This window comes from Thunnus thynnus, chromosome 24 (assembly GCF_963924715.1).
Source record: "Thunnus thynnus chromosome 24, fThuThy2.1, whole genome shotgun sequence".
Taxonomy (NCBI): Eukaryota; Metazoa; Chordata; class Actinopteri; order Scombriformes; family Scombridae; genus Thunnus; species Thunnus thynnus.
The window spans coordinates 5,908,636-5,929,158 of NC_089540.1; the positions used below are offsets into that span (position 1 = coordinate 5,908,636).

The 20,523-nt window shown below is 39.2% G+C and overlaps 1 protein-coding gene across 3 annotated transcripts in view; it reads right to left on the reverse strand.

Moving 5' to 3' along the window:
- Positions 1–20,523, reverse strand: part of LOC137176907 (gamma-aminobutyric acid receptor subunit gamma-3-like) — a 125,893-nt gene that overhangs the window by 99,536 nt on the left and 5,834 nt on the right. The window contains exon 1 of one of the 3 annotated variants that reach the window (XM_067582944.1): positions 14,838–15,335. The exons of the other annotated variants lie outside the window; for them this stretch is intronic. Within the exon in view, the coding sequence (XP_067439045.1) occupies position 14,838 (1 nt within the window). The 5' untranslated portion in view covers positions 14,839–15,335. Of the gene's footprint in view, positions 1–14,837; positions 15,336–20,523 lie in introns of those variants that run through there. 3 annotated transcript variants of the gene reach the window in all.

Consider the following 20,523-nt stretch of genomic DNA (forward strand, 5'->3'; position numbering starts at 1 on the left):
CCCATTCTTCTCTCTGATGCTCTCACTCTTTACGTCACAGGACACTAACTACAGCTATTCACTTGTGCGATGGTACAAAGACCGGACACACATAGACCTTTCTCTCTCCCTCACACACAAACACAATTTTCTCCCTTTTGAGTGCTATTGAATACAACAAGTACAGAGCCTTTTTCAGACAACAGTGTAAATGTATGTTGAGTTGTTTTGGTTACAACACACATTATGAGGTTAAGCACAGTGCATGTGTGAGAGCTTTTATGCTTCACAATATGGTATAATAGCTGGTTTGAATGTGAAGGACTGTGACCAGCAGATCAGACGTGTCTGGAATGAAGTGAGGAGGGCAAGTTGCCATTTACTGTCATTTTCTGTGCCAAAGGTTAGAAATTGTTCCGAGTGGTTTGTTGTCAAAACTCTCTGCGGGAAGTATAAGTGGATTCTTTTTGACAATGGCCAAAAATACCTCAAGGGTGTTGTGTGATATACAGTACATAAGATATTTTACAGATCCACTCGCAGCACCGTTGTGAATTTTTAAAGACTGGGAACGAGGCTTCAGCACATTGTCATGAGTGACTGCCTTTGCCTCTTTTATCTGCACTGTACAATTAAATTATTAAGCATTACACTGAAGCGTTGTTGCTGCCTTGTTTTTATTAGATGTCAGTACAGCCTCGATGTAGCACAGATCGCATTAACTTCAAAACCCGCAAAATTATGTTCAACTTCGCCCGTTTATACCCTTCCTTCCCTGAAGAAAAAGCGTGCTTAACCCCCGACATTGATCAGTCGAGCTGCTTGCTATCCAACAAGGAGAGTCTGTTGTTTTACAGAGTGGCTTCCAGGTGTGAAAAGAACAGGCGGCAGAATGAATATGAAGTAGGTTGATGTTGACAAAGTTTTCAGATAAATCTTCCAGGCACAAATATGGGTTGATAAAAAAGGTGAAGATAGCTAACAATAACAGAAATAGACTGTAATTGGTAGCTATTAAGGTTCTTATTAGGATATCTACAGACAGCAGCGTTATAAATTAAGAACACTAAACAGATGGTAGTTTGCATGTAATCTAATAATGTGAGTTGTCACATGAAAGAGACACTTAATGAATCCATGACCCACATTTCGTTCATTTCAATTGTTCTTTATGGTTCATTGACATTGAAGACTGTCTATATTGTTAAATTATCTTCATCTTCACAAATCCTGTAATTTGTGTGCTCTGGGATGTTGATATGAATAACAGAATTCAAGTGCACGCGGGTGTGTTCATGTGTGCATATCTGCATGTTATGTCCCCAGGGACCTACTGTGCTGGGCCACTGATGCAGACAGTTTTGGTTGGTGAAGGCCTGCTGGGAGGTGTTGATTCAATTCCAGCAACATGTTATGCTCCACCAAGTGTACAATGAGGGATAACAATGCCCTTGCACATTTGAAATTAGTTTGGGTTTTTTTGTCCGCAATTCAGCTTGTACAATGCCTAAAAATGTGTTCTCTGTGATCTTCAGGTGGAAATTTGTATTCATTCAAAAATACAACATCTAGTTTCAACAATACTTTTAAATGTTGCTTATTGAGATTGTAGCCATTACAGTGAAGAAGTTGATGGTCACCAACAGTTTGTGGTGTGGCTCTAGAGATGGCATTGTCAGTTGTTTGGTTGCTCACAACTTTGGTCTAGACTAAAAAACAACTATTTGATGGATTGCCATTAAATTTGGTACTGACATTCAAGGTGCCCAGTAGATCAATCCTAATGACTTTGGCGGTCCACTGACTTTTGGTCTAGTGCCACCAGCAGGTTGACATTTGTGGTTTTGAGTGAAATGTCTAGACAATTATTGGATAGTTTGCAAGAAATTTAATGAAGACATCATGTCCCCCTCAAGATGAATCTTAATAACTTTGATGATCCACTAATTTTTCATGTCGCGGCATCATCAAATCCAAATTTAAACTTAGTTTATGACCTAAATATCTCTAAAACTGACAACATTCCCATCAGTGTCAGTTGTACTTTGTCTTTAGTGCTAATTAGCAATTGTCTAAACTAAGATGGTGAACATGGTGAACATTACACCTGCTAAACATCTGTGTGTTAGTATTGTCATTGTAAGCATGTTTGCATGTTGATATTTCGCTCAAAGCACTTAAGTACCGCCTCACAGAGCTGCTAGCATGACTGTAGCCTCTTAGCCTTCCTTTATGTTATTTGTTATTGCCAATTGCTGGTCATTGTCACCGTCCTGGGGAGGGCATAGACAGTCGTGTGTGTGTGTCCGCAGTACTACAGTCAGTAGGAGTCACTAGTGCAGCAACAAGACATAATACCTCACGAGTTTCCCACCTGCAAATATTGTGAGTTGAGTTCATTTCAATGCATGGCTGAGTTGGAAGCAACACTATTGGTAATTGAATCATCTGTATCTGTGGTGGAAGACAAATATTTTGACCCCACACCCTCCTTGTATTTCCGTTGATTGCTGCTTTTCACCATTTTCAAGTCACTGCAGGGTTTCCTGCTGGCTTCCTTCTGGCCACTGGCTAACATCTCTAACCTTCTATTGAGCACTGTTTGGCACCATTTCTGGGCATCAAGCCCAAGTTCAGACTCATAATCAAATCGTGATTGTCCATTTGGGGAAATTTGGCATTGAAGGCTTAAGGGACAATACATAATAATGTACAAATTATTGGGAAATACTAAGATGCATTCATTGTTCATTCAGGGTACTCAGAGGCTGGAGCATATTCCAGCATAGAGAGGGGAAAAAAACGGGGAAACCCCAGGACACACTTCCAGTCACTGATTGACTGAACAATAGTCACATGTTTTGGACAATGTATTATGCAGACCAACTAATTTGCATGTCTTTGGACTATGAGGCAGAAACGCAACTGGAAGAAATCTAAGTGACAATAAAAAACACTGTCCCTCCTGTAAGACCTATTTACAGTGGAAATGAAGACAACTGAAAGACCACAGAAATGGAAACATTTGGTGTAAAGCTGATCTGTTACAGCTAAGCAGGGCTGCAGCATTTGGAAACTGGGACAACCTGAAGGGAATTGTTCTTAATTTACACCACACTGGATGATAAAGGTAGATGATGACTCTGAATCTCCATAAGATATGTTTTACCTAGACATGAGTCAGCATGGTCTACTGAGTTACAGTAATCACCTTTTCTGTTCACACAATTTCTTTACCAATGCAGTACACAAGGAAAAAACAACAGTCCATTGTTTTTGGCCTTTCTTCAATCCATTATTTGTTCCCCCTTTGGAAATGAGGGTGAGTCTTTGAACAAGCCTTCATAAAAGCTGAGCCGACCTGACATATGTCCAAATAACGCACAGCAGATTTTTGTGTTATGGTGCTTAGGTAACGATGACAACGCTCTAAAACTGAATATTCAGGACATGTTTTCCTGTCTTTTGTATTTCTTTTTTTATACTTTGCAGTCTACTTTGAGAGCTTGTTTCTCTTCTTTCATCTCTCAAAGAGAAAAATAAAGTTGAAAAGAAGCCGACTTCTTATCAATATGGCAAAAAATTAAAACATCAACCTAACTATCCACCTATGTATCTACCCATCAACCCAATTTTCCACTTCTAATGGAGACACTGTGATCCACAGAGGCCAGATGAGTTCTTCTTCCTCCTCTTCATGTTGCTCATCCTCCTCCTCGTCTTGCTTTTCAGAAAAGCATGACAGGCCCCATCTGTATTACTGAATTACCCTGTGGGACTCGATTAAGAAGAAAGGCCTTTTATGCCTGCTTGGCCTGGCTGGCATGACAAATGCATTACGCATTATCAGCTCCGGCAAATACACACACATGTACATGCAGACGCACATATCCCAGATGACCATTCAACTCCCATATGTTCAGTGTCCAAGAAGCACTGTACTGGGAGTATTGTAGGCCTCAGTGAGCTGTCAGAAGGTATCCTGAGGGTTTGCCTCACATCTTCAGTCTCACTTTTGAAATAAATGTGCTGTAAAATAATTCATCACGTCATATTTACTAAGAGCCATCTACAGGACTTAATGCCTCCAAGCTATTTGCCTCAGGTGATTCCATCAGGAAAACCTTGTTTAATAAAGGCTTATAATTACAAGTGCACTGTATTTGAAATATGCAGTAATCTACTCTGTCGTACAAATCCAAAACACACGTCACACGTCAAAATTGATTTAAGACCAGAATCTGACTTTTCGACATAATACAACACAATACAAATCAAATTGAATTTCCCCCACGGGGGGGTCAATAAAGGTACATCTTATCTTAAATAATGTATCAATCATTTAGGTTTAAGTTATTACCAACAGTTTTAATGATCTCAGCTTTGTTTATGGAAAAGTCAGGGGAAGAATCAGAGTGGTAGTGAATTTAAAAGGCTTGGTTGTTACATTTGTTAATAAAACACTGTGCCATAGTTACTTAATCCAAAACTGATCCAAAATTTAAAAGTGAATTGATTCAAGCAACAGATTGTGTAGCTTGTTTTTATCAACATCATAATCTTTAGCTTTCCCCTGCTGTTAGTAGCGCACATAACAGAATTAAGTGCTTAATTAAGCTTGTTGATTAAATGTTTCTTGCCTAAATATTGTACTTAACTTCAATGTTCATGTACACCGGCTTGTACCTTTGACTATTTATCCAAGAACCAATTTTCTAAGAGAGTTGTTGAATCTTTTGTAATAATGATTCAACTGGAAGAGTTCCAAGCTGTAGAAATGCTTCATCTGTAAGTCACTTAAAATTTGTCTGTGGAAAAATGCATGGGGCTTCTATCTCCTCAAACTTCACAACTGTCAGAACAATCAGAAGGCTTCCTTTTTTGCTGGATCATCCAATGAATAGAAATTCTTGTTTCTTGCCTCTGGTTCACCATATGATGTCGAAAGGTCAGATTTTTTTGAGTGACAGTCTATTTCGCATATGCCAGATTGCGAGCAGCCCCTCCTCTTTCACTCAGTGTACAGTTCACACATTGCACGGAGGCACAGAGGCCTACTTTCTGCTAGCTAGCTGCTTTTAATGTAAGTTAAGATAAAAACCATGGCGAAACAAAATAGTCATTAAAAGATGTTGTGAGGAGCAAGAGGAAGAGAATTCAGTTCGAGTTCAGCAGTCATTCTAAACCCAGATACCTACTCCTGCACCAGTTTCTCCTCGACAAGTGCCAAGTAGTAACGACACGTACATGGCTGCTAATACAGCCCTTTCCCTGTCAGCAGCAGCAACACACTGTACTGTCGAAAGACTCTTTTCAACTGTCAGTCGGATAAAAACTGGCATCAGGGCATCGATGATGACATAAAGACTGAACTCTTTGTCCCTGCTCTCCTTTGAAAGAGAACTGACTCAATCATTGGACTATAATGAAATAATTTCAGTGTTCAACACCAAGCCCCGTCACCTCCTGCTGTAATCATCAAAAGTAAGCTAATGTTAACGTTACTGAGCTTGTTGGTGCTGGTGTACCTCTATCCATACGCTGCGCTGTTGCGTCTGTCAGCTGTGTATGTGTGTGAATATGTGGCTGCCAGGCTGTGCGATGCTGTTAATGTTTGTCTTGGTGCCTGTAACATTACCTCTGATGATGTATAAGGCTTGTTTGATTAAACTGTGGTGCATTCAGACAAGTATAGTTGTAATGGCCTAGTTTGGTTAACATACAGTATGCGTTTCAGAACCTATTGAGTATAATTGGTCTTTGATGGGCTAGGCCCACCTGATTTTCTCTGTGCCTAACCACACCGTGGATTCTGCCTATGCTACTGGTCACACTTACTGCACTCTGTTACAGAGAAACAACCAACTAGACAGCTAATTAACAAGGTAAAGCTGGCAAAATTTCTTAAAGATATTTTCTTAGCTCTTGACAATCTTGGTAAATCAGTTTGTTAATCCACATATCTACATGAAACAGTAGTTGATAAACTCCTGCTAAGGGGTAGACTAGCTTAGCATAGTAGCTACCTCCATCTCCTTGACTCTAGTGCAAATCATGCGATTTGGATTTGGTTTGATAAAGCTTCCTTTGAATTACATTTAAATGTATCAAATAGTAGATTAATATACATACAAACTGTGGGCTATAAATAATCCAAGTATGTATATATATACTTTATATACAGTGGGGTCCAAATGTCTTTCCCATTCAACTGAATGGGAAAGTGGTCTCAGACTTTTGGACCCCACTGTATATATTATTATATAATAATATAATAATTAGTTTAAATGTTTAAATTGACAAGAAGGCTGGAAGAGCACATTTTGTTTGTAGACAGTGGGTTTTTTTCATTTCTATTTCAGTGATTTTTTGGGGTAAAATAACCAAAAGGCATTACAACCTCTCTGTTACAGAGTTTGCTGGCTAGTCTAAAAGTTTTTTTTTTTACCTGCTTCACTGCTTCTGTACTACTCTCTAACTTGTAGAGCAGTACTGTAATAGACACCTAATATGCTGTATACTGTGCATGCTTAAACTTCTATATACCATTCTAATATACTGTATGCAGATGTTTGTGACTTGAGGGCAAGCAAGTTCTTTGGAAAGTATAAAGCTTTTTTTTTTAGTTTCATTCTTTGTTGCATGCAAATGCAACCTTTTCAGATCACTTTGTGTCCCGTAAACAGTTCATTTGGATTATTCCAATGGAACAAATACAGTCTGCAATTAACTACAGCCTCTGTTCTTTAGTATAGTTATGGGCCATATAGTTCAAGTGGGCTATGGGTCCACAAGAGGTTAGTCTGCACACACTAATCTATCACTCCATACTCTGCTGCACTGGTACAGCCAATGTCATCCATAGTAATCACACATCATGTCATGCATGACCTCTCCTGTTCCCTTGTTGGTATGTGTAGAAGCCCTCCAGTCCACATTGCCTTTGGTTTGCATGAAAAAGCTGTTACTGCTACCAACACAGTCCGCCAGAGGCGACCATACAGTCAGTCAGTCATTACAGTTTTATATAACTGAAAAGACGTGAACTGTAACTGCATTGAATAGATTGACAGTGAATGATTACATTTTGGTGAGATTGTAAACTGTTACTCTGTAACAGTAACATTATTTTCTTGATTATTTCCAAGTCAGAAAGTTTGGACAAATATATTTAAACAATGGTGCAATCCTTGGGCAACACTGTGAAGCAGAGTTGTACCAGCCATTGGGAGTTGTTTGTACTTTGGCTCTGATCCCTCACCGGCTTCCCACCAGTGGATCCCCCTCAGACAGGGATTGAACCTAGACATGGGCTTCTCAGGAATTTTACTGTTCTACCTTAACTGACTAACTTAAAATGCATATCTATTGTCAACAACTATTGTCAACAGGTAAACAGGTAAACCTGTGAAAAATGTCATTTTCAGTTCAAACAATACTATGACTGTATTTAGGCACAGTGGACCTTTGAGCTAAATGCCAGCATCAGCATGCTCACAACGACAATGCTAACATGCTAATGCTTAGCAAGTGTAAAGTTTACCACATTCACTGTCTAAGTTCAGTGTGTTATCATTCATAACATTTGCTAAAGAGCACTAAACCCGAAGTACAGCTGAGGCTGATGGGAAGTTTCAAAGGTATTTGGTCATACACGCCAAAATGTGTAGCTGCTGCAGGCCTGCACACATCAGTTAGTTAGTCTTGTAATTTATAACCACGTTCATCATAACAGAACTCATGTAAATATGAGCTGACAACAGGAATATTTGTGTCAGCCCTCTGGTGTCGCCCCCCTAGTGGTAATCACATGTAGGCCATACAGCCCATCTTTGTAGGCTCCAATTTCTCCTTTTTGGCATTACAGATTGATTGAAGTGTGTCAACACAAGTGCAAACTTGGCAGATGGATGTTATCTTCCTTTTCTTCTCAAAGTATTTTTAATCAAAGAGTATTCTTTTCTCCCTTTCAAAATACTACACAATAAAGAGAAGAGCCCAGTAACTGACTGTTTGATGTGGGCATTCATGGATGCTTCCGAGTAGCGACAATATTTCATTTCTTCTAATATGGCATTAAGTAACATGTAATCAGCACACAGTACTAAAGCTGAGTTATAAGTGTCATAAGTATAAATGAATTGGGTTGCACAGCGGCACCTAATCTTTATGTATGTGACTGCACCAGCTCCACCAGCTTGGGAAACCTCTCTCTCTGCTGTCTCTCCAAGTAGTTCTCAGCCTGAACGCTGCTGCGCTGCCACACATTGGCAAAACAACACATTTCCTTGACACACACAAATAGCTGATTACGGAAAAATGTCAAAGCTGCTCAGGACTGCCAGAAAACACAAGTGGAGCTTAAGGACTTGGCCGATTTCGATAGGAAGCTCTCTAAACAAAGTTTTAATGAAATCAATCACATTAATTTGTTAGATAATGGATTTATTTACTTAACATTTGAGAAAACATGACAAAATGTCAGGGTACACCTCGGTTTTCTCACACTAGTGGAAACTAGACTATTAATTAGGGATACAGAGGTAGAAAACAGCGGGTCTCAGCTGTTTTACTGTCCAAGCAATGCATTTGTACATTTTCATCAGGCATCTCATCATTTGACTTAAATCTTAAAAAGAGCCAAAGATCCACTGATTTTATGTGTCAGTTAACATTAAAACTAAAGTAGCATGAAATAAATATAAATAGTAATGACTCTCTCATTTACACTTGGCTTCAATCTAATGATACTTTGCCAGAAAAAAAAAAATCTCTGGTTCCTCCCACTGAAGTTTAACTCGGCCAATAAGACTGTTTCCTCCTCCCGAGCAGCTCTGTCTCCAAGAAATGTTAATGAAATGACTAAAACTGCATCCTGCATGTGGTGAACAGCAGCCATCTGGTTCTCCAAAGCGGGCAGACGCAAAGGCTAAAAATGATTTGCTATATGACCTACATCTGTACATTTTCAGCAGCAACTCACTCCAAGGACAAGCTGCAGTGAGCCATCTGCACCGCTGAGAGGGACATCAGTTGCAATCACCCAACTACTGGGAAGCTGTACTACTTCACACACAGGTGATGTTTACTGCTGAACTCTCTTGACCAAAAATGCTTTGTTGTTTGCCAGCCTTACCTCTGGCAGATACCACAGTATAGGATTGAGGGCAGATAATTCTTTGTATAAAGTTCTAAAAAACACAAAATGACATGAGTACTATCTAATTTGACATATTTGATACTCCACAACAAAGAGAAACCAGGAGAGGTTTTGATATATTTCAGCTTATTTGGAACATTTGGAACACAGAGGAACTAAGGTGCTATTGTCTGCACCTTAACCTGTAAGTCGATTCAAGTGCCATAACACTTTTATTCAGGTATAGTCATTTTTTTAAACGAAGTGCACACAAAGCTTGAAAAACCATTGCAAAATCCTCTTTGAAATGAAATCATTTCAAACTGAAACCTTTCAGTGCTTTCAGTTTTTCCACTTTTTTTTTTTTTTTACTCTATCGTCACTGCACTGTGTGAAAAGAAAATAGTTGTAAATGGTACTGGAGAACTTGCAGTACAAAAAAAAAATCATATTGAGGTGGTAAAACGCTAGAAAGGTTGGACTCAAGAGTTCAGCCTTCTGTCTGAAGCAGGCTGTTTTGATCGAGATGATGATCGAGCCCGAATCCGATCCGAAATATGAGAGTGGACGAAGCTAACAACCCATGGAACAACCTTTGCAACAAAAGCTACGGAACAGCACAGCTATGAACCCTGAATTTTGACTTGCAGGGGAGCATTTTTACATATGTTCACCTCAAGTTTTGGAACTTTGACTATGTTTAACATCTGACATCAGAACATATAAATAACAGAATATCACAAAAACATCATATGTCCCCTTTAACAGCCAGGAAAAATGAGCTGTGCTGCTAGCTGTATATTTTATCTACTTGGATGAATTTAAAGCAGGATGTTACTGAGGCACGTTTGCTCAGCAAATCTTCCCTGTATAAACAAATATTATTTAAACTGAAGAGTGCAGCTTCACCGGGTGACCCTCCAGAGTGTGTTTTATTAGACCGAGCCAGCAAACGTTATAGAAACACAAGTCTAGTTCATTTCATCGGAGTGAGATAAAAGATGACATCGGGTGTGTCGAGGATTTAGTAAAAACTCATATATCGCCTTTATGAACGCATAAAAAAAAAAAAAAAATGTGAGTCTCAATGAAAAGACTTTCCCTTCAGACAGATATTGACTGGATGTGTACAGCGCGTGTGTGTGTGTTTGTGCATGTGCCGTGGGTGTGTGGGTGACAGAGCAAGCACATACTGTAATGTGCCAGATTGTATTCAGCTCCCTGAATCAAATATAATAGATCTGGGAAAGGGAAGGTATTTCTTTTCCCTCGGAGGTTTAATGAGAACCAGGCAAAGGAAAGGTCTCGCTGCTTATGAATCACCACCAGGCAATCACACAGGCAACATGAAGCAATCACTCAGCAAAATATGTGGGGCGTAGAGAGGAGGGGGTTGGGGGGGGGTTGGTTGTTACACACAAACACACACATTTATGCACAAAATGAGGAGGGCGTTTTATAAATTCACTCTCAATTCATTTTCTGTTAAAGAATAATTAAATAATCACAACAAGCTCTTCTATCTGAAAGCATACCATCAATTTATTGCATTAATTGCATCGTGAATTGACTGGATTGTCACTCATAAGATACTAAGGGGATGTTAAACTGACTTTAAGACTTTGTTCACACACTGTTGAAGATTACGGTGTAAAAAAAAAATGGCTGCTTTTTTGGCGCGGCTTAGGCTAATCCCAGAATACTGTGTGTTAAGAATTACGATGGAATGAATTCATAATAATGCTAATAGGCCTTGGACGCCTGCCACCACGGAGGTTAATGCTATAATCTCTTTGATAGAGGGGGTGGGGGGGTGGGGGGGCAGAATATTAGGTGCTTTAGTCACACAATCATATTTTTTGACTGACGTTAGATTGGTAGAAGTCCTTTGTGATTAGAATTAGGACTTTTCTACAAGCAACCTTGTCACTTTTAACACAAGCAGGCAAAAATCAGAGACACTCATCACAGCTGAAGACATCCTGGAGATTTAATTAGACTTTGTGTCCACCAGGTAAACAATGAATTATGCATCATTTGGTCCCTGGTGCAATCACAACAATGGAAGCAGCTTGATACCAAACAAACTAATGTGGGGAATGAGGTTTTTCTGAAAAGACACCACATCTCTCTCCCACGGTGAAGCCAGGAGTCCCCAGAGTTGCAGGCGAAGTAGAGACTTTTTACCCCTGTTTTTCTGATTGCAAGGTTAAAGAATAGGTTCACAATATTTCATGTGTGTCTTAAAACAACAGTCAGGTGTCGATATGAACAGTCAAAGAGCTTTTCCTCACTGTAATCATTCCTCCTGTTCATACTGGCTATTAAAAGATCCCCAAATGTGCTTTCAGTGTAATTGTTGGGGGCCAAAATCCAGTATGTCCACAGTGATTTTGTGTAAAAACGCATTAAAAAGTTTATCTGAAGCTTGAGTTAGTCATATGAAGTGGATATCTGCCGTATTTACAGTCTTTTTAGCATCAAATTCCCTCTTTGTGTTTCCTTGGACAGTGTTTCCCCGTTGAGCTGCGGTGGAAGTTTAGTAACAAAAAGAGGGACTTTGGCACTAAAAAGACTGTAACATTAAAAGATATCTATTTGGTTTGACTCATTTGGATGGATAAGAAGGCCCCCATCACTTACATCATAATCATATTATGAAGTGATCTTCTAAAGGCCAATATGAACAGGAGGAAAGAAAAACAAACTTAAAAAATTGTGAACCCGTCCTTTAACTCAAACGGCGCAATCAGAAAGAAAAATATCACCAGAGAAGCAGAAGACACAAATAAAACCTAACATTCTCATTTGCGCTCCACAGCAGCAAAATGACTAACTGGAAATACAAACAGCACAGGTGCAGCACTCTCCCCTGTCCCTTCCCTGCATTTCGAAAGTCTATCCAGCCCCTCCCAGATCCTGGGCTAACCACCGGTGCTTTGGCTGGAGTGGAGCGGACATGGGAGACACAGATAGAAATCGATTAAATGGTTAGAGCTCACAGGGATGGGAAATGTATCAGCCATGATCCAGACCAAGCTTGGTCTTATTACCACCTAATGCACTCCACTTTGGTATCAGCCCTCGCTTTACAGCTCGACATGATTGCTTGGGCCATTCCTTTGTGGTTTCTCATTAAGTCGGGAACGCTGTATGAATGAAAGGCGAGGTTTTACGAAGCTGCGCAACCTCTCTTCAGAGATGAATTAAACATTTAAGAGGAGCTGAAAAGCTAAAAATTTCTGGCCGGGGACTGCTGTTTGCCTCTTCAGACAGTGTGTTTATTAACGTAATAAAAGCGCAGGAAGGCGGCATTAAGGCGGTATAGAAGTTTGGGGTGGAAAAAAAAAGCCCTCATTAATTTGCTAATTTATGCAGTGAGGTGCTCCAAAATATAATGAGATCATCTTATCTGTGAGTACAAGTTATTAATATCACAATGGCTGTCAACATACAAGCAGACATCACCATGGCGATGTAATGTCCCATATGCAATGTACCGGATGACAACACACACCATGGTGTGACTATCAGCAGGAAAAATGTATCAGCTGACTCATTTGCAGCTCGCTGAAAAATGGAGCGCAGTCATTGGCCGAGGAGTTGAAAAAGAAGGAGCGTCACATGGCGTTTGATTGGCTGAAAAGAGGATGTGGTTGACACTTATAGAGCAAATGTTCTCAGCTGTTTGAGACAAAAACTGGTGTGCTTGAGAGATTTTCTTTAAAAAATACGGTTTTCGTAAGTCTTATTCTAAACAAACTGGAGTGTAAAAGTCATTAATAATCCTGAGACATTAAGTCCCGCCAACACACACACACACACACACACACACACACACACACACACACACACACACACATACACACACACACACAAGCATGACAAAGCGGAAGAGACATTTGCATCATAGAGCTCATAAAAGGTTACTCCATCCACCAGCTTGTGTGTGTGCTCTGCAAGTGTGTATCCATTCACATCTGCTGCACCGATGCATGTACACCTTCTCTCTGTGTGTATGTGTGTATGTGTGTGTGTGTGTGTGTGTGTGTGTGTTCCCTCCCGCAGGTGATTGTCAACTTGGCTAACCTGGCTACCTGAGATGTGAGGAGAAGCATTTGCCAGGACTCTAAACTCCTTTTCATCTAATGAAATGTCACTGGACTTGAAATATTGAGGAGGCTCATCTGAGAATTGTCCTTTCAGCTGGTGAGGTGTCACCGCTGTGCCAAATGTCAGCTCTGCGAGGATCAAGGAGAAGAAGGCCTGCCAGGGCCGAGTCAGCCTCAAAGCCATCGAGATCTGAGCCAGAGGTGCAGAGAGCAACTATTTTACTCCAGCGGAAATGCTGTTATTTTGCTCGGTGCGTATTTCCTAAAGAAGCGCGGGACAAAATGTGAGGTAAAATTAGGCCTACAAAGCCACAGACCAGGTGTGCCTGTGTGCAAGTTACCATCGCCCGACAGGATTTTAGGGCATCACTGCAGTTTGGAGCTAAGGTGCAAATGTGCATATTGCAACTTTTAAGTAAAAAACAGGCAATTTCATGATAAAGTAAAAAAAAGGTTTTTGAGTCCATATTCTTCACATGTATCCCTGAAAGAGTTATTAATTGTGCTTAAGTATGCTAGACCCCCTAAAAATGAATAGAACCAGACCTTTTTCAGGTGGCATCCTTCAAGCTATGGTGAGCCCTGTGATTGATTGGTGACTTGTTCAGGAAGTACCCGCCTCTTGCCTCAATGTCAGCTGATACTGTCTCCAGTTCCCCTGCGACCCTCTAGAGGATAAGCTGGATGTAAAATGGATGGATGGATGTATGGATATTTATGGCGGAGTTTTTAAAGGTAATTCTTTTGTTTCATTTTTTTTCATTTAAGCCTACAATTTAATAAATTTGCAACCTGCAAAAAGCGCTCTCTCTTATCAGGGCCTGAAGCTCAAAACATCCAACTGAAGGAACAAGAAGAAGAACATATATTTGAGTGGAGGGTGACTCTAATGGCTGCTGAGTTGGATGCATTATGAGCTCAGTTCCCATCATTTTCCATCCACTCAATGCTATTTAAAATTTACATCCTTCTAGTCAAAAGCGAAATGTATTTAAATTCAATTATTAAAGATTATATTTTATTTAACTTCCTACTCATATTTCCTAATTTTAGTCTAGTTGCAATTATGAAAATCATTCCCTTTAAATATTAATCCAATTTATCAACTGTATCTAATAATTTGAATGCAGTTTAAATACATTGCAATCTGCAAATCTTTCATTAATTTTCATTTTCGGAATGAGCCTGCAGGCATTAATTTATATTTTAAATAAGGTTGAGGCTACTTGTGGTTATATCCTTTCTTTGCCAAGTTGTTGATAAAAAAAATCTACATGCAAAATAAAAAAAACAACTAATAAACTAATAAAAAAAATGAATAAAAGCTCACCGATTTTGAAATGAAGAGGGAGGCTCGCACGTTCTACATCCAACAGTCTTGTGATCTTGTAAAGAAGCTGCATTCACTTCTATTCATTAGCGAGGGCGACTCTATTTAAAATATCCACCTCTGTTTGTGATAGAGTTTACCACCTTTTCAGGCAGACACACTTCTTTAAATTCAGAGATCAAACAGCATCAAAGCAGCCTCAACTGATAGAAGTTACTTGAGTCTCCAGAAAAAAAAAAAAAAAGATTCATGGCTTTCCTATGAAAATAGAACTTACTTCTGCACACGGTTGTGGTTGTTGACTCTCTCCATGCAGTCACAGTCACAAAAATATCCACTGAGGATGTTTGTCGAGTGCCAAGACTAATGGGAAGTCATACTGACCTAACGCTTGGAGAAGCATCATAGTTTAATGTGGGAAAAAACAACTCACACTAACTGTCTCACAGGGAAATCTATTCATCATTCAACCACATGCGCATGATCATCAGTGTGTGTTACAGAGGCCTTTGAGTCTTTCTCATTTATCCAATCAGGAGAAGACCCGCCTCTACAGGATGCCACACCTCTGACACAAACATTTCAAGATAAGTTAACAACATAAAAACGGCTTTAATTATCCAGAACTCACTTGCATAACAACAAATGTCTTTCTAATTGCATTGATAGGGTTCATCTTGGACCAAGAAGGTGTGATATTAACTTCCTAAGAAGAAAGAAAGAGGCTTTCTGGATTGATAATATAAAATTTTAGAATTTTTACCTTCTATTGGAGGTGTGTCCTAATTACATAACTGTCAGAGTCACCTGTCTTGTGGTGTATTTGTGTGTTTTTCTGTAAGACAACTGGGGATGCAGCTTGAGTATTGTGGTTTGGTCAGCTACATGAAAATCATAAGCAAACCCCCAACAGGCTTCACCAATGTGGTGCAAATCAGCCCAGCATGTCTTCCTGTGATATATACAGCAGAGAGAGAGAACAGCTATTTAGGGAATTAACAGAGTCTTAATTTAAGATTTTGTTTTCTTCTGAAAAGAATGTACATCTTACAGGGAGATCATTGCGCTCCGCTGGCTCCTACCTAAAAATATGAAGGGAAAAAAAGCACGATTTTGACCTGTGCTGGAGGCAAAGCCAGCCTAACCCTTTTCATGGTAGTAGTAGATTTGTATGTTTAGCAGAATACGAATTCTTCTTTCATCTTTCAGGAATTCTTCTTTCTCCTCTTTTATGTTCCAGTAATGTGGCTGCATTTTCATTTTCACACAGATTCTCTATTTTGTGGAATTCATATTGTTGCATATTGTCTATCACTCATCGTCTTCGTTTACTCAAAAAAACATCTTAAACAAACACTGAATTACAGTACAGTGTTGACTCTGCGACAATTGTAAAAAATGTATTTGTGATATACAGCATATTCATATTTTTCTCCTCTTCTTCTTCTTGTGGTAGCCTTTCCACCCCTCATTATTCTTATTTAAGGTCATTTTGTTTATCAAGTCTTGAGCTTTTAGGAGAGTGTTTGTTCTCTTTGAACTCATGTACAGCTGAGTATATGGAGGTAAAAGTGTGCTTTTATAATTTACAGATGTCCTTGACTACAAATGAAATCTTTTTTTTTCATAAATTGTTTATGTTTCAATATATATACTATTTTTATGTGCAAACAAATAAATATAAAAATTAAAAAAATCTTTTTCACAGCAGACATTTTGACTTGTGCCAGTAGGAGAAGTGCAGGCTTTAGTGGGCGTTCAGACTGAAAACATTCCTGCATTAAAACAAGCAGTTTGAGTAACAGATACATGAGTTTGATGGGTTATACTGTAGATATAACAGGGGGGAAATCAAGGTCTACCATTTCTGAACTGAAAAGTCTCCCTTTCATCCTTCTATCTTCTCCTATTCATTTTCAGTTAAAGCTGAAATCACAGCTTTTTGAGTACAAGGCAAACACTTCCTTGTTATTTCAGCGCTCTGGGAGCCAGAAAAGAATATAAACTCAGCCTGAACTCACTTAGTAAATAGTGGTAAGATTCCTTAAAATCTGACTTCCACTGGTTTATGCTTTAATAAAACAAAGGATACTTTTAAATCTTTTATCAAACAAAGGATGAATGCAGGGCTGCTGACGTATAATGTACAAGGATATGAGTAGAAGCGATGAGCGATGTGACCAAATGTTGCACTGTGATTGGATCTGACATGACATCTGAATTAGATTTGCGAGATTTTAATATAGAATGCAAAGTGGGTCAAACTTTCATTTGGATTTGAAAAACTCCCAAATCTGGACCGCAAATATTGAGATAAATTATGTAGGAATGTACACTAACTGATAGTACAGAGAGGGAGGTTTAAAGGGGGAGTAAAGGGAGGTGATCAAGTGAGAAACAGATGGAGAGAGAAGGACAGGAAGACAGGAAGCAGCTGCAAACCAATGAGCAGCTCTGGTTTCTATTTATGATTTGCACCTGGCTTTTATCTGAATCAAAGTCCCTCTGTTTACACACACACACACACACACACACACACACACACACACACATTTAAATCAAAATCATGGAAAAAGTGTGCAAAAGCCAAATCAGTGACCGCAAATCTTAAAAATAATTCTAAAAAGAAAATCAATAAATATAGATAGAGAAAACTTCAAACAGAAGCTGCTTGTTGGTAACACACACACACACACACACACACCTCCTATTGACTTGCACGCATACTCTCTCTTCCCAGTCCCGCCCACAGACTAATTGTAAGCGCCAGACATATTCAGGGAGGCAATAATGGTGAATATGATTGCAGCGACCTGGTCAGTCAGTGTAGATCAATACCTTGTTAGCTATGGGCAATTACAGCCTTCAGTCACATTCACAGGCTGCGATCACACACACACACGTTCCAACCGGATTTGATACCTGTCCATATTGAAGAGCTGTCAGATCGACTGTATTTGCATGCAAGCTGAGACGGAGCCTAATCAGAGTGAAAAACAGCAACTGAATGGCTTGATTAGGATTAACTTTTTGGAGTTTTTGTTAGAGAATCCGGATTTGTCTTGAGTTTAAATCTGATAAGGCTGAGTTATTTCACTTTGTTTTCTCTAAGAAGTCAAGGGATTTAAAATAAGGGCAGTTTCTTAAAGTGGTAATAGCTTAATCAGATGTCTTGTCTCCACACTCTGTGCTGCTAAGCAGTAATTTCTCTTGAGATAAGCTGTCTGTCCAACAGTTTGCCTGATACTATTGTGAGTCTTCCAAGTCTTTTCAGCCATAGTGGCTATTGCTGCTTGTTTCCCAGTTTTTCTTTCATCTACTGCAAAACAACATGGTTAAAGTGCACCTTTTCTTGTGAAGGCTTTTTCCTGAAAATATATCTATGTTTATGAACAAACTGTCTGCCTATAATTATCTACAACTATGACTGATTAACACTATAGTGCATTTAATAGTAATATTTAACAAGAAAATGTTATTGAAAAGGCTTTAAACTCAGAGCTAATGTTAGCTGGTTAGCTAGCAGCACTGCTGATTACTTAACGTTAAGTAAAGAAAGCTCACAAACATTAAGCTGCTGTTTTTACTGACACTATTTAGCTCTTGACTTTAGGTCCATTCCCTGTTTTGTAAAATGCATTTCTGTACTGCAGTTTTGTTTTGACAAAAACAATACTTGAGCAAAGAACAACAAGCTAACGCTAATGTTAATTATTTATGGGTTATAGTTAAAAACACTGATGCTAAAGTCACTTTAAACAGGGAAACTCCGAAGCTTAAAGTGATTTACGAATTCATTGAAGTCATACTGTTTAATGGCCTGAGTTGAGATTGGTTATTCCTACCTCTAACTGCATTTAGCCCAACCGCAATCTGTAACAACGCTACCTGACTTCCACAGTCTTGCAGCAAGTTAAAAACAAAAAACCTACAGAAAATCGACTTTTGTTTATATACTATATTATAAAGGCTAAGTCAAAATTGTGAAATTATGAAAACAAAATGTAACAATTTCTAAAGCCATCCAATCTCAAATATTTGACACCTCTGATCAAGCTAATAGGCTAACTAGCAGTAGTAGCCACAAGGTAGGGTTTCATTAGTTTCCCAGTCCGAGGTCCTGAAAAAGGATGTGATGTCACAGTTCTCATGTGGGTAATTAATAAATATTCAGAATGATCGTGAACTGTAAACAGTCTGTGAGAGCGATGCTGCAGTTTGTAGTCTGGTGGTATGATAATGTACTAAACAAGGTTGAATAATGACTTTTGCATTTCCACAGTGCAGCAATGTTTCCATTGACCGTTCGACCTTATTCAAACAATCAAAGTTGAAAGGTGCGATCTCTAGCCGGATCCAGCACCGAAACAGGAAATGTATGCTTGAATTTGTCCATATTGCAGGCTTCAATAGAATTAAAAAGAGAAATGAATCAAATATCTGTAGAATGGAAGTGTAATCGTACCTTGAGACAAATGAAGCTAACAGTGTTTGGTTTTCAAGACTTACTGCCACTCCAGGCTTCCTGACAAAAACTTAGTGGAAAAATGAAATGAAGTGAAATTCTTATTTTTTACCTGTTATCAAAAAGGCACTTTTGTGACTTCATAGATGCCTATAAGTTGTCACAGACTGTCAGCCATGGCCTCAGCCAGTGCAGATATTCTGAAGTTTTGCTATTGTCAACAAATCCCATGAAAAGACCAAAACCAACAATGTGTTAGTCTTTCTCTCAGTACTTTCTGACTTGCCTACCCTGTCAGTGTTTCCCAGCCCTAAGCCTCAGTCTTCAGTAGCCTAGTTTCTACTGAAGACATAAAACTTTAAATTCAGGTCACTAATATATAGTTTCAACTTTGAGAAAGGCTCAGTAATTCCATGTAACAGCTGGACACTGTAGTTTTTTTAGCAAATGTTACTCAGACAGGAAATATGTATTTATGTAAATGTGTAATTGTATTTATCAGGGACTATTTTCAGTGCATTGGTGCTCTTTTTAAGACCCATCACTATTGCTGAGTGCTTGAAAAACTTGCAAGTCACAAAGCACGTTGCGTTACTATGACAACCAGCAACCGTGAGCTGTCATTAGCTGAGGTGTTACTGCATATTAAACATTTTTAATACAGTGATTTGAATACATTTTTTTACTTCCTCTGTTTTGATATGTTTGTTGCTGTTTTGATGAGAGCTCACTCTGCCTTGAAAGCCTTCCTAAGATGGTTGTCAATGGACTCACAAAGACAACCTTTGTACACCTCTGCTAGTGTATTTCTAGATCTAACTTTAATCGAAACTCCTTGAATCATGCTGGCTCCTGAAACTCTAAATGTGCAAGGCTGCAGAGCCCTCACAGCAAACAAAACCCTGCACTCCAGCCCGCTTTGTCCTCCATTCCCTGGTGAGCACACACGCTGCCACTGACACACTCGCAAATGCTCCAAGGTCTTTGCAAACACACACATACACACACACACAAGGATTGCACAGATCACACACAGTGATCACACTCTGAACCCAAAAGGAAAGTGACACAATAGGGACACAAAAGAATCTCATCCTCATCTGAGGCGAACTGCTTCTTATCGGTTAAGGTGAGGCTCAACACTTGTTCTGCTCGGGGGAAATGTGGGTCGCTTTTTTCGCAAGTGAACCAGTCACCCACTTTATATGAAGATTAGGCTTCTGCTGACTTCACAAGACTGGAAGAGACCGCAGGAAAACAAACAAGGGAACAAAGATAATAACCCTGTTAGGTTCTATCTCGGATTTCAACTGTTATTTTCTAAATTTTGCTTCACTGCTGTGGAGTTGTATTGTACTTTTGATGGTTTTTCTCACTGAAATAAATCAATAAGAAAGGTAATGTCTTAACAGAGAGGCGGCACTGATACCTTTTCTTGCCAGAATTAAGGGATAGACAACAACACTCCAGACATAGACAGCTGTGAGATCACTTATCC